The sequence below is a fragment of the Stylophora pistillata genome, chromosome 4 (genome assembly GCF_964205215.1).
Source record: "Stylophora pistillata chromosome 4, jaStyPist1.2, whole genome shotgun sequence".
Taxonomy (NCBI): domain Eukaryota; kingdom Metazoa; phylum Cnidaria; class Anthozoa; order Scleractinia; family Pocilloporidae; genus Stylophora; species Stylophora pistillata.
Window position 1 is genome coordinate 11,209,255 of NC_142522.1, and position 15,354 is coordinate 11,224,608.

Below are 15,354 nucleotides of genomic sequence, written 5' to 3' on the forward strand. Positions count from 1 at the left end.
CGCACAGAAAATTGTGCTTTTATCAAATTTCTCTCACGGTTTCTGCCTCAAACGCATTTTGGATTGCTTTGTTTATTGGAGATAAAAATGTATGAAACAGTTCATTTGTATTGTGGTTTCTTGTTTGAATGTCTAACATGTCATGTCAGTCAGTGCCAGTGTAATGTCAGTCAGTGCCGGGTGACACCATTTTGACTTTCGCTTTTCCGGAAGAAACTACAGCAAGGATATAACCTGATGAAAGTTGGAGAAATTCAAAAAAGTCCTTAAACATAAGAAAAGGTCTACAATTCTACAAGAAGTATAATTGTTTAGGACGATCAAATAAAAGAAACGAATGAACACATTTTTCTTTTAACTTAATAAGGTTGAGCACGTAACCTTTGGTATATTATTTCCTTTGGCATTAAAGAAAAAGGAACCAAAATTTTGAAAAGTTTTTGTAATAAGAATTGAAGTAAAACAGGGGACGGAAAATTACGGCGTGATTTCACTCAACGTCAGAGACTAAAGGGATTTTTTCCCCCTTTGCCCAACTGGATGTAACTGCTTCCCTTTCTTGCTCGGTCGCGCGGAACTGACTTAAAGCTACACCTACACTCCTAAACAATAGAAACGTCACTGAAACGAATAAAAGGTATTTTTAGTCGTCTAAATCAAACGGAATAGTATTAAAGGGGAGGAACGGAGAACTAACTTCAGACCTCAGTCATCAGTTGTTGATATATATTAATTCGTAAATCTTCAGCGCGGTCGAACCAAGAAAGGATGAATATGTCTGCCTCACTAACAATTCAGGTAAAGGCTGACTTCTTGGTTAATTATACATAGTTTTGTTTTAGCATGATTCGACCACATTTTTTACACATTTCTCACACATTGGTACCGTATTGATGAAAAGAACGCCGAAGTCTTTCTATTTTCGTTTTGCTTTAAATCATGGGTATGACCATTTCATTTGAATTGATGATTGCTTTTAAATGAGCTAGCTTTCCCCTCAAACATTTCTTCAGTCATTATCCCGGTAGTTACTCACACGATCAATTATTCAATTTTCACGTCCTTCAGTTTGCCGAAAATAGATTTTCAAACTAGTAGAATTGTTATTCATATGACTGTTTTTGTTCTTTCAACGTTTGTTCAGTTAGTCTTCATGGCGCTGGGCGTATTAATCATGAACTGTAGTATACAAGTGGAAGCAAGACCTAAGGTTCCTTCAGTCTCTCTACTCCATGGGATGATAAATTCTTCGGAAAAAAATAACATCAATACGAGACAAGAACAGCGTGAGATTCGCAGCGCAAAATCAGAGAAGGAAAAAACCACAGACTCAACTTCAGTGATCCAAGAAGAACACGCCACTGCTGAACAGTTCAAGACAAGTTTTCCAAAGAGTACTAAAGACAACGAGTGCATAAAGAAATATGATCAGCGCCTCATTTATAATTATTTTTTTGCCATACCACATTGCAAGAAAGGGTGTAAAGAAAAATTTAGGTTTGTAAGTTTCTCAAATGGCAAAACCCTATCAATGGTTTACGACTGTTTCAAATAATGGACCCTATTGTAGGAATAAGATCCTTGGAAAATTTTCATAATAATATGAAAAGGAAGTTACTCTTAATATCAAAAGAAAATTCTTTTAAATATGAATGATCAAGATGAGCTGAGTTAATAAAAGTACAAATTAAAAGAAATGGAATATTACATAAAAAAGTACACCGACCTTGTTAAACAGAGAATTAAAAAAATGCCATTTGTATTTATTTCAAAGGAGTTGGGCATGAAACTTGCAGAATTATTGTAAATAGGAAACTGAGTTATGTTGTTCGTTGCAAATGTGATCTGCACTCACATAAACACTTATTTCGAAACTGCGAGCTGCAATGAACTATTAAAAGTTTTTCCACAAATATAAATACGTGTAACTTTTTTTCAGACCGAATATTTTAGTTTCGTATCCAACAAGCTCTTTCAGTAGAAGCAACTGCATCATAAGACGAAAAAGTGAAAGCGAAAAAACATCAAATGAAAGAAGCGAAAGCGAAACTTAAAAGACAGAATTACACACCATTTAAAGAAGCTACGTACGTCATTAATTGCTTCAGTCTGCTAAAATATGATGATGCAACTTCTTCAAATTATGAAATCAGAGGCTTGTTCGCAGGAAGACGAATCGCTTACGTACGCGGGAATATTTGTCTAAAAAAGTGACTTGCAACCTACAGAGGACCTTTTTTTCAGTTAATCTGAAAACAGGGAATGGGAAAATCCGAGACAGTCATGCAAGTGATAGATTGCATAAGATCATGGCTAAGTGATCACTTAAGAGGCCCTCAATTCCTTTTTAGAGACATTTGACCGTGTTTGCATATTTCAATCCGATAACAACGCGCGTAGCATATCATTCATCTCTAAAATTCAAATGACCGGGAACATATATTTTGATCGTTGAAATATATCGCTAAGTACCCTTGTCTCTGTTGTTTGTTTAATTTGTTGAAAGAACACTGGGCGCTTGTGTAACTTAGGCGTATCGGTGGTCATTTTCTCTGTTTACTATAAATGAAAGATACATTTACATGTATTGAATGGATCTAATGTTCACGACGAATCCAGGGTTCGACAGAATAATCCGATTATTTTTAAGACTCCTTTCGAGACTGTGTATTTGAAGTAATGCACAGCAAACGCAGCATACTAGGAAAAAAATTTACTGAAATTCAGTTCAAGTCCAGTTTCGATTTCAGTTTAACAAAAATATTTTATGCCATGCGTCTTTTCAGAAATAGATCATAGATGACGTCCAAATGTGGTGAGAACAAAAAAGTGACCTACGCAACGCAGACGAAAGTGTCACTAACGTTCATACCACACTCGGACCTCTTACGCGATACTGTATTGACCCGCTACAGCATAGAATCTATTTGTTTCATATGATGAAATAAGAGCAAACTGTTGTCGATGGTAACGTCATCTACTGTTGTATTCGTCTGTCCGCCAATAGACCACAAGTAAGAACCAATCAAAATGCGTGAATAGTTCAGGATATCGTAGAAATTTAGTGGAACACTAACCCATGACACTAAGCTAAGTAGTTAAGCCAATATGACGTGAACATACGATATTATCTCGCCAAAAGTACTAACGTACTGTGTTGTTTTTATAAACGAACAGATACATAAAAAGAAAACATGATTGGAGACGAGATCAAGAGCTTTCTTTGCGTCCAACACGTGAAGCATATTTATTGACGAAATGTATGCTAGCCACATGCAAACTTAAACAAGAAAATGCTAATTTTTCAAAGGACATGGGGATACGCTTTATTTGTGGCAAGATGACCTCTGCATCATTAATGCCCCGCTCTGGATTTTTTATAATTGTGAATGTTTTAATCATGAACCATGTTTTAACAAGCGTTTTTTAAACTTGTTTTGAACTTGTTTAGGCACATAAACATTTTTTTCATGATATCGTCGTTAATGACTTGCATTGTTAGCCAATAAATGGTTCGATCTTGCCTTTTATTGACACTCACTATAAACAATAAATCTTTCCAAATTCACTTTAATCTCTGAATAATTTTATTTCTTAATTGAGCAAGTTTTTTACCTTTACTCGCTTTCTTTCTTTCAAAAGGAGATCAGACTATTGCGGCTCACACAACATTTCAAGTGCATAATTAATGAAAAATTAGCTAATTTGACTGACGTAATAAAGCTTTATAATAACAATAAAATAATAAAAATATTTATATAGCGCCTATCCTTTTCAGTGCTAAGCGCTTTACAATGCTTCAAAAAGGACTAAAATCCTATACATACATATATATATAACTAACTGCAGACAGTACTGTTTCGGCCTTCTGGGCCTCATCAGTGCAGTGCTAATGCTAGGATGGGGGAGAACCGAGACGGTCACCCCAAACGACCCAACCTTTGTGGTATCGTCTAAGCCATGCCAGAGTGCTCAAACTAGAGTAAACCAGCGAGCATGCGCAATTGCAACGGCAATGACTCATCCTAGATAGAGTGCTCAATTTGGACATGAAAGCAAAGCTTTGTATGCCAAAGAGCTATATCTAACTGCAGACAGTACTTTTTTTTTTTTAAAATATAAAAGCCTGGAGACCAGGCGGTTTTATTTCGTCAATGATATCTATTTACAATTCTAATTGATTAAAGTATTCGAATTAAATTATGAGTTACTTAAGTATTTACAGGTCTCCATTAACTAATGACATTTTCTCTTACAGGCGGCACGAACAGCGCACGGGCTATAACAGCCCGGAGTAAGCGCCCACCTGTAAGAGCTAACAAAGTTCTATTTACAAGTTTTCTATTTATAAAGTTCTATTTACTATTTACAAAGAGTTTTGTCCCGACCATGTGGGGCGCAAACAGCGCGCGGGCCTGTAGCCCGGAGTAAGGACCCCTCATGGGCGAGGTTTAACAAGTTTTATTATATACAAAGGTTCAGGGGGGAGCAAGAGAGGGAAAGAAGACAGGTTTACCAGCATCGGCCGAACAAAATTCGTTTTTAAAAGACCAAAAATTCCTTAAGGTATCAGTGTCGCTGCTAAGAATTCTGAGTTGGACATCTTTTTTAATTAAGTCGATAATCGCGTTGGAGCTCAAAAGAGAACCTTCGAAGGTAGCTTTATTTCTGGCAAGCCAACACCAATATATGATGGTTGCCTTGAGAAAGTTAGATAAGGATATACTGGTGGTAGATTGGTCTAGGGAAAAGGGGTAATAGATAGAGGTAGGGGAGATAGAGAAGGGGGAGTCGAGTAGAACACGAAAAAGGGGAGAGAAATGGTCCCAGACTTTCACAACTCTGGGACATCCCAAGAAACAGTGTTCAATAGTTTCTGTTTTACCGCAGATCGCGCATTTGTCATTATTGATGTATCCCCAAGACTTTAGGAGATATCTTACGCGGATCATTCTATGGATCAATAGCCAAATTAGATCGTTCTTCTTGTTCTCAATTAGCTTTAGGCGAGACTTGCGCCACACCCAGGCCCAACGATTGATGGGGCGGTCCATAGCAGACGCCCAAAAACCGGAGCACCGGGGTGCAACGCAGACGGGGTCAAGCAACAAAAGATATAAATTCTTACTGGTGAGTAAATCAGGTAAGGCACCAGTTTTCTGATGCAAGGTACGGAAATTATCTAAACAAAGCCGGTAGTAATTGGAAGGAAGGAAGGAAGGAAGGAAGAGGGGCCAGAATTTGTGGGAAAAGAAAAACGGGGATCTAGAATAGTTAGCTTATGTCCTAAAAAATATCGAGCTAGGTAATGCCATTTGGATGTGCCAAAGTCATCTCTTAAACTGGAAAAAACAGAAAGGCGCAGGCTAGCGCACTTAGCTTTAAAATTAACGACGTTGAGGCCCCCAGAGGATGGGGGCGCACAACAGCGATCGCGACTACATTTTCCATTTTTCCTTTCCAGATAAAAGGCCAAATGATCGACTTAAAGCTATCGTGCACCCAACGGGGTGGGGGGATGACTTTAGCAACGTGCCATAAACGGCTTGCGCCTAAAGCGTTTACAATTAAGGTTCTACCGATAAAAGACAGGTCTCTTTGTTTCCAAAGATTTAGAACCGAACTTAGTTTGTCTAATTTGGCCCGCCAATTGTCGTCGTCGACATTGACGAGGCCATTTGAGAAGTAAACACCAAGCACTCTCATTTTAGTGACCCATTTGAGGCCATAGGGAGATTCAATTCTAGTTCGCCATTTTCCTAACCACGTTGCTTCAGATTTGGACGTGTTCAGTTTAGCGCCAGATCCTTGTTCATATTTTGATACGACTCGGAGAAGTGAAGAAAGAGATCTTTCGGATTTTAAGATGCAAGTAGCATCGTCAGCGTACTGGGATATTTTATATTGAAGGCCCCCTGCTCCGGGGAGCAGGAAACCTTCAATATCTTTACAATTACGGATTTGCGTTGATAATACTTCTGAAACTAGCACATAAAGGAGAGGAGATAATGGGCATCCTTGTCTCACCCCTCTTCTTAAGTGGACAGGGGGGGACAGGGAGCCATTAACAATGATTCTAGAGAAGGCTTTAGAATAAAATAGTTCGACCCACCCACAAAAGGAGGGGCCGAAACCAAATTTACGCAATACTCTCATCATGAATTCGTGGTCAACTCGGTCAAAAGCTTTTTCTTGATCTAAGGAAATGAGAATACCTGGTTCATTAGTTTTGTCAATCATGTCAAGGGCATCACGAAGTAAGGCCAAATTTGAGAAGATAGTGCGGCCGACCACGCCGCACGTTTGGTCTGAATGCACGATGGAGTTCATGACTTTTTTCAATCGTTCAGTGATGATTTTAGATGCTAACTTGTAGTCAGTGTTTAACAAGGAAATTGGGCGCCAATTTTTTGCGAGGCGTCGATCATCTTTTTTGTGGATGAGTCGTAGGAGGCCCTCGTACTGGCTATCCGCGAGGGAGCCAGCAAGAAAGGCCTCGTTCAAAACAGAAAGGAGAGATTCGCTCAAATCGTTCCAAAAACACGAGTAAAATTCTGTTGGGAGACCATCAGAACCGGGTGACTTGCCGGTCTGAAGGCCTTCCAATGCAGTAAGTAATTCTTTATTAGAAAAAGGGCCTTCACATAGATTGCGCTCATAATCAGTCAGTGAAAATTCGAGGTCGTCAATTATTTCAGTTTGAATTCGCATATCAAGAGGATCTTTGGTGAATAAATTCTTGTAGAAATTGGTTAAAATTCTTTCAAGATCATTTTGAGAATTTCTGAGAACACCGTTCTCGTCAAAAAAAGATTCAAAACTATTCATGTCAGCTCGTTTTTTCTCCAGACGGAAGAAATAGCGTGTTGGTTTCTCGCCTTCTTCGAACCATTGTGCTCGGGAGCGGACTTTAGCTCCTTCGGCTTCTTTCGAGATTAGAGAGGACAATTGGCTTTCCAAATCGCTAATTACACCTGGGTTATTTAAGCGATTAGAATGTAAAGCGTTTTTAGCATGGGTTAATTGCTTAGTAATTAGGATTCTTTTGGCATTTGCTGTTCTCTGTTTACGGATACAGTATGAAATACTTGTTTTGCGGATTTCAATTTTTAGAGCATCCCACCATTCGCGAAGGGAGGCGAATTCGGGGATTTTAAGCTTAAAGTTGTTAATCGATTTTGACATAATGTTTTTAAATTCTACATCTGAGAGTAAAGAGCTGTTGAACTTCCAAATTCCAGGACCGTGATTAGAAGGGTTAGTCGTTAGTTCAATTTTTACAAAGTCATGATCGGATAGGTCGTATACGCATGGAAGAATATTACATTTCGTTACTAGGGTTAGGCCTTTAGCGACGAGAAAGCGGTCAATTCTAGATGCCTGGGTATGGTCTTTGTTAGACCAGGTGAAAGTTACTTTGCGCGGGTTGTTTTTGCGCCAAATGTCTGTAAGTGAGAAGTCAGCACAAAGGGATCGGAGAAGTTTTTGATCAGACAATAGGATGGCGGAACAATTTAATTTATCTAGGACATTGTCTACACAATTAAAGTCTCCCCCGATCACTAGATCCCCTTGGGGGAGAAAGTAATTGTGCAGACAAGAGAAAAAACTTTTACGATCCGAAATAGTATTGGGAGAGTAAATGTTTACTAAATTTAGTTTAGAATTATAGTAGTCAATGAGTAAGCTCAATATTCTTCCTTCGGAATCGGTCAAAAAACGGATAATTTTGCCTGGGAAGTTTAGAGAAAAGAGGATGGCAACACCGGCAGACCTGCCAGTCCCGAAGGACCACAGACATTTGCCGCGCCAGAGTATTTCGAATTCCTCCGCTTGTTTTTTGCATGAGACATGTGTTTCTTGTAAAAGGATTATGTCACAGTTTGAATAATTTAATTCTTGAATAATTTTTCGACTTTTACTGGAGGACCCGAGTCCTCGCACATTTAGAGAAATTATTTTAAGCTTACTCATTGAATATAAATAAAAAATTAATATCTGTACCGCCTTCTCCTAGGTTTAGCTCTCTCCCATCCATCATCATCAGTTTCGGAGCCAGAGTAGTCACGGCGGGAAGATCTATCGCGGTCATCGCGGCCGCGATAATAATCTCGATCGTTTCTATCTCTCTCTCTTCTGTCGTCTCTCCGGTCATCTCTTCGTTCTTCTCGATCGTCCCTCCCTCGCTCGTCTCTTCGTTCTCTTGGTCGTTCTCTTCTACCTTCGTCGCGTTGTTGTTCTCGTTGTTTCTCTTGATCTTGTTGTTTCTGTTGTTCTTGCTGTTTCTGCTTTTCTAGTAATTTCTGTTGTTCTTGTTGTTGTCGCTGTTGTTCTCTCTGTTGTTGTAGTTTTTTCTGCCTTTCTTCTCTTTCCTTGGCGCGCTGGGCTCGCTCTTGTTTCTTTTCCTCTTCAGTTTTAGGTGGCGTTGGCTCACTATCGACGTTCGCGCTGAAGAGCAGGAAGGGGCATTGAGGCATGGAATGGTTGTCCGCTAAACAAACGGAACATCTTGGCGAGTCTTTACATTCTTGAGCTCGATGCCCAGGGCATTCACAATTAAGACAACGGACTGCAGAGCAGTCTTTGGCCATGTGGTCAGTAGCTCCACAATTCCGGCAAGCTTTTGGCTGATTTGGGTACCATATTTTAATAGGTTCACCAGCTATGTTGATGTTGGCAGGGATAGTTCGATGTAGCGCCATTCGAGCCGTTCTTACTCCATTCTCGATATGTTGTGCAATTTTGTCGCGCCGAAATGAAAGGACACGACCGTAGTGGCTGAGTCGGCCAATCACGGCAGTGTCGGGTAGTTCAGCGGGGGCTTCATGGATCTTGACGAGGACCAAACGATTTTCGCAGTCGCCCAAGAACACTTTGAGACCGGCAATCACGACAAAAGGTGTTTCAAGAGCGGCTTCTTTAGCTGCACGGCTCTTAAAAGTCACGATCCAAGATCTATTGGACGCCTTTCTCTGGATTCCGGTGATAGCGTCAATATCGATTTCTGCCGCGTCAAAAGCTTCGAGAATTATTTGCGATGTGACGATTGTATCAACGCTAAAATAAATAGAGCGATCCTTCGTGATTTTACTTTGACTAGGAGCATTCAAAAAAGGCACGGCCTTAAATTTCACACCCTTATTTTCCAGATTTTTCAGTACCTCAGGGATTTCGATTTCCACGTCTGCGTCCCAGGACTGTGAACCTTCTACCACGCTTGCGTCTACGACGTCTCCTGGATTCGCTGTCGAGTTATCGGTAGTAAACTGGCTGATATTTTCACTTTCCTGGCTGTCCATGTTGACCAATTGCTGCAAAAGCAAGAAAAATAAACTTTTCATAAGCCTTTTAACTCAAGAGGCCGAGAAGCTTTTTACTGTTTCGGCCTTCTGGGCCTCATCAGTGCAGTGCTAATGCTAGGATGGGGGAGAACCGAGACGGTCACCCCAAACGACCCAACCTTTGTGGTATCGTCACAATATAAATATTGTGAGAGTTATTGTGAGAAATATTCACAATATTTATTCTGCTCTGCTTCAACGTATTGAGCACTGTTCCACGCGAAAATCGACTTGCAGACTTCCTATATATATATATATATATATATATATATATATATATAAAGTTTAAAGAATTGCGAGGATGAACAACTTCTGACGTAAAAAATATAAAAAATTTTAATAAAAAACGTTTCGGTCAGAGACCTTCTTCAGTTATTTACAACTTTTGAAATAAAAAAAGAGCATTAAATAGGATCGAAGTGCTAATGATTACGTAATTAAAGATAACGACTAATGAACTGGTGCTAATAAACAAAAAACCTAATTACAAAGAAAGCAATGGACAAAATACAAGAAACAAACCCTAAATACTAAGAGATAGGAATACTAAATATGTTAATATGAGTGGCGTAATCAATTGCAAAGAAGCAATGCGGCGAGCATTTACTTGGCGAGTGATTTACTTGGCTTCCTGTAAGAAATGTCGCCTGAAATACGTGGGATCTACTACCACCGACTTTAAAGTGAGGTTTCGAAATCACAAATCTACTATGCTCACAAACAAAGCAACTTGTGAAGTAGCGATACACTTCAACAAAACCCCACACACCCTGGACGATTTTTCGTTCCAATGCATTGATCAGGTACAGGCCCGTAGTGGCTCTGTACCTGTTCCAAAGTATAGGGGCAATAACTGAGAAAGCCCTTAAACCATATGTATTTAAGTAATAGGGTTTGATAATAAGACGCCACTTGTCTGAAGATGAGCGAAGGTACCTCGTAGGTTCATAAACATGAATTAGGTCAACCAAATAATCAGGAGCTAAATTGTTGAGTATCTTAAAACAAATAAGATTGATCTTAAAGATTATTCTTTGCTCCACCGGCAGCCAGTGCAGCTCCTTTAGAGTATCGCTTATGTGATCAAACTTACTTAAGCAGGCAATCACACGTGCTGCAGCATTTTGGACACATTGCAGTTTGTTAATTTCATACTTGGGAAGACCTTACAAGAGTGAGTTGCATAGATCCAGCTTCGAATTTACAAATGCGTGTACAAGAACTTTAGCTGTTGTGACATTGATATATTTACGAATCTTAGCTATATTTCTTAGGTGGTGGAATGCCCCTTTATCTTTGTTGTTAATATGAAAAGACATCATTACGGTGTTATCGAGGATGACGCCGATATTACGCGCCTTATTTTTGTAGGCTTGATGATATCAGTTCCTATTTTAATGGAAGGTAGCCCTGGGGGCGGTCTGAACTTAGAATGGAGAATAAGAAGTTCGGTTATCAGTATTTAGTTTCAGTTTGTTAGTAGTCATCCAGTTGGTGATATCAACAAGACAGCTTTCAATCCGGGAAATTGTAGTGGTAAGGTCATTCTTATCATCGCAACTGAAGGTGGTGTATAGTTGAGTGTCATCAGCATATAGATGGAAGTCTATGCCAAAGTTTTGCCAAAGTAATGACTAAAACACCTTCGATGAAGTAAGTTTGGAAAGTACATTTGACGTATCTTCAATATGAGAGACAAGACTACCTCGTATGGAGAATTTTAACAAGATGCCAGACGAAAACCGCCTGTTACGAGCTCGGTGTGGCTTGCTTTAGGCGGTTTAAACCAAAAACATGCGATTTTTTTTTTAACTAATGCGGCTTCGAAACTCTCGTCACCATATTTCCATGCCTCGTTGGTTGCTAACTCTCCAATGAAATACACAGCTAACAAATATCTGCATCGGTTTTTGCAATCTTTGCATTAATAAATCACTCTTTAGTAAGACATTAGTCCCAGGTTTATTTCTGAAGGGAAACTACATCCTTCGTACAAGTCAAAGGGAGTTAGATAAAAATGAGTCAGATAGAAATGTTACATTTAGAAGATACATATGAGTTATAAAGAAATGACGGATAAATTATGCATTCACTTCTTCCTAAAGGAAGTGATAATACCTTATTCGTAAGCGAATTTCCTTTTTTGTAAGAAATGATCGGGTGATTAGTAAAAATAATTTTCGGCAATGGCTAATTGCGTATCCGAAGGCGGATATTGGGAGTTTGTGAAAGCCATTTCTAAGCCAATTCAATGTGTTTTCCCCGATGCATTTGGTCAATAATCTCATTAACCCTTTCCTACATGTTTTTTATTATCGGTGCTTTGAGAGGTTTGAAGTGAACTCTGTTTTTGAGTGGCCTCTTTTGTCTTTTCTGTCTTATTCATGATGACTATTGTTGATGACTATCGGTGAGGTTTAAAGCAGAGTTTGTTTCAACTCTTTTAGAACCATGACCTCATTGAGTTACAAAGTATTTTTTGGCTTAGATGCAGTCTGCAAGTAGCGTTATGACAATTTTCCAAGTAGCTCTGAAGGGCGATAGAAGACTGAACTGGTGGCATTTAGTTTGATATGAAACAGAAGTGGTTCTTTGTTTTGTCCGTGAAAGGTGTAACGGAGGCGCATTCGTCTTGCGAATAAATCTCGCAAAAGTTGGCCTGATTTTAAATTCGTTTGTCACGGGCGTTGGGATGGTGGCTGTCAGATGGTTGATGGTTTGACAGGTTTTTAAAGAAATTTTCATTTTCTCGGTTTTTTTAGCTGCAAGCCTACATTTTAAAGTACTAGTGTTTTTACGCTCTGTGTCTTATGCTGTTTGTTCTGCTTTCGCTGATATTAAAGCCAGCTTTTTTTAGAATCAGAACACACAATTATATTTTTCATCTCTTTTGTATAAAAGTGAGCTCTTTGAGGTCAGAAATCTCATTCCTCAATTCGGCTATTTTATCATTCTTATTTACAGTGTTCACCGAGTACTTTCCTTTGTGTAAGGTATCCTGCCAGAGAGTTGTTAAAGATGGATATTGATCAGCTCATATGTAAAGGTAACAAAATCCATGGAGGTTCGTAGACTTCGCTTTCCGGCGTCGAGATCGCACTGAGAATGGTTTTTCTTGTCCCTCCTCTTCTTGAACGGTAGGCACTGAACCCGACAGAATTCTTCGCCCAGATCCTTCAAAGTACACAGGTCTCTCGAAACAGCCCTCCGAAAAGTGTTCGAAGTAGATCACAAATATTTCTGTAGGATTGAAGTTTACTCGGCGAGGTCGCACAAATCGTATCCGTTTTTCCCGCTCTGATCTATTTGCAAGGCTCCGATGCAGAGAAATACCTGCAGCACGGTCTGCACGATTACTTCAGCTTTGAATTACGTTTTTGTAAGAATAGAGTAAAGCACTCTGTTATGTTTGCTTGACATTTTGCCATGTGAGATTTTCGCGTTAAGCCTTTGACGTCACTTCCTCTGAGTCCTGCGATCAACTTCCGGAACATGATCAAATAATGGCGGACGCGAAATCGTGAATTTAACGGCCCGAAAAAAGATATTTCTGGTGCTCGGTCTAAACTAAAATTTGGCAGAGTAGGTGAAGGAGACACACTGAAAACCAAAATGGAAAAAAAATGATGTACGAAAATTTTGATCTCAGGGGCACTTTAAGCACGGGTAATTAAGTTACTGCCGCGGGGTATAAAGTCCATTAAATGGTTGAAATAATAGCCTGCGGTTTCAGCTTAAACGAATTTGTTTACCGTTCCAGAGATTGATACGGTTTGCCTTGCCCACGCTCTCATACGGTTGATCGACTGTATAACAGAAAACGGAAAACAGCTTGTGCATTTATGGAGTTTGAGAGAATCCTTTTTATTAAACCATTTTTTATTAGATGTTAGCTAAGCAAAGATTATATTTAGACGAACTCATTAAATACTGAATCGTATCTTACTCATAGACCATTTCACAAGAGGTCTGCAAGGAAGGAACATTGATAAAATCATGACATAAATCCCATTCTATTCCCATAACTGTTTCGTTTCGAGAGGGTTTCTTAAGAGAAAATTCCCCCTAAAACACTTAGAAGAGACCCAGAAGAAAATACAATTCGATTACGTCAAAATGTATCACTGAGGCGCTGAAACTACCGGTTGCAATCTCTTAGAAACAAGAAAAGATGAGATATTTTTGGTTCATGTAGAGTATATAAACGGCTACGGCGAGAACGATTTGCAATAAAAAGCACCTGTCGGTGTGCGAAGATTCAAAATATCCGTTTGCTGGAAGAAGCTGAAGAACAACAAAAAACAAAATGGTCAACTTTGTAAGACAGGTACGATCTGTGGCTATCCTTCGTTTTTTTCAAAGCTATGCATGCAGCTGCCCTGAATAGAGAAAATTGTTAATTTGATTTACAAGTTTTAATCTTGACGCAAGTCATGTGGCCTCTACCATGGCCTGCATGAGGAATCTACGTCAAAAATGAACAAAATCTTTAGCTACGACAGCATTCAAAATCGATAAATCATCGCAAACGATATCATTGTTATCATGTCGTCAATAATTGCACTTTCTTTGCTTGCTTGTTGCTTTCTTCCTTTATATAAGATCTAAGAAATGTTATCAGGAATAGGGGGTCAAAAAGGATAGACCCTTCTTGCATGAAACAGGTACCGTTATGACTCAGAAAATAAAACTTCTCATTTTCTTTACTCGATCTCCCTGGTTGATTTAGATCGTTCATGCTTTTACTGCGGTCGTGTTGTTGGCTCTTTCACCTGGTGCAATAGATTACGCTGATGCCAGACCGCCGTCTTTCGCAGCTGGAAGCGGAGAGCCGATCAATTGTTCAACAATAGAGAAACAAATCTTTGATCAAACACCTATAGCTATAGTTGATCCGAAGTCGTATACTGAGAGCGTCAGATCTCTTGCTGTGTGCAACAAAATTATAACATACCATACTTGTAGGAAACCCAGAATGGAGCAGAAAGCAATGTACGACTTTTCGGGCTGTTTTCCAAAAGAAGTCATGGAAAAACCAGTATGCGGATTTCCCATAAGCTGTTGCTAAAAAGAACTTGATCAAGTGGAAATTACTGAAAATGCCCTGATGATGTATCATAGAATTGACTTAAAGTAAATTTTAAACGTCTTGAATACACAAATAAACAACTATAACCTTGTCTTTGGGGCTTAGACGGCGTTTTTCTCGCAATTTTTTTTTTAAAGAACTACATACATCAAGTGGGTTAAAAACTACTTTAATATATGTAAAACTTTTTTTTTTAACTTAGCTGAAAAAAATTGTTTCATCTTTACATGCTCACTTTGGAGGTTGGTTGGCCGCATCTTGATATGCCTTAATGTGACAGCGTGATGCTGTTAGTGAGTTTCACAGGTGCTTACCAATACTTGGCTGTGTAGCCGCGCGATGCGGTTCCAGTTGAGGCCCACAAATTGACCCTTGCTCACCATAGAGTCTCCAGTAGCTAAGTGGTTAGAGCATCCGACTAGATCACGGAGGGTCGTGGGTTCAAGTCCCATCTGGGGCTCGGATTTTTCTATTACACTAAAATTTATTTCATCTTTACATGCTCACTTTGGAGGTTGGTTGGCCGCATCTTGATATGCCTTAATGTGACAGCGTGATGCTGTTAGTGAGTTTCACAGGTGCTTACCAATACTTGGCTGTGTAGCCGCGCGATGCGGTTCCAGTTGAGGCCCACAAATTGACACCTGCTCACCATAGAGTCTCCAGTAGCTCAGTGGTTAGAGCATCCGACTAGATCACGGAGGGTCGTGGGTTCAAGTCCCATCTGGGGCTCGGATTTTTCTATTACGCTAAAAGTTGTTTCAGCTGAAAAAAAGATATTTTAATTGTAAGGATTTATTAGTCATAGAATAGAGCTTTAAAATGTAGTAGTTTTCACAATTACCTGTAAAACTTTGATTTTTTCGGCAGTTATGTAATGTCGATGAGTAAGTTCTTTCTGCACATGTACTATAAATCAGAGAG

At 39.4% G+C, this 15,354-nt stretch overlaps 2 protein-coding genes across 2 annotated transcripts; one reads left to right on the plus strand and one right to left on the minus strand.

Annotated features, from left to right (window-relative positions):
• Window positions 1-642: 642 nt before the first annotated feature.
• LOC111333042 (uncharacterized) lies at window positions 643-2,058 on the plus strand. Its single transcript, XM_022938565.2, has 2 exons — window positions 643-798; window positions 1,145-2,058. Exons 1-2 carry the CDS (start codon window positions 769-771, stop codon window positions 1,553-1,555), a joined length of 441 nt encoding a protein of 146 aa, XP_022794300.1. The 5' UTR covers window positions 643-768; the 3' UTR covers window positions 1,556-2,058.
• A 5,933-nt stretch (window positions 2,059-7,991) lies between these two features.
• On the minus strand, window positions 7,992-9,471 carry LOC148732475 (uncharacterized). The gene has a single exon (XM_088758691.1). It carries the CDS (start codon window positions 9,339-9,341, stop codon window positions 7,992-7,994), a length of 1,350 nt encoding a protein of 449 aa, XP_088614817.1. The 5' UTR covers window positions 9,342-9,471.
• Window positions 9,472-15,354: the final 5,883 nt, after the last annotated feature.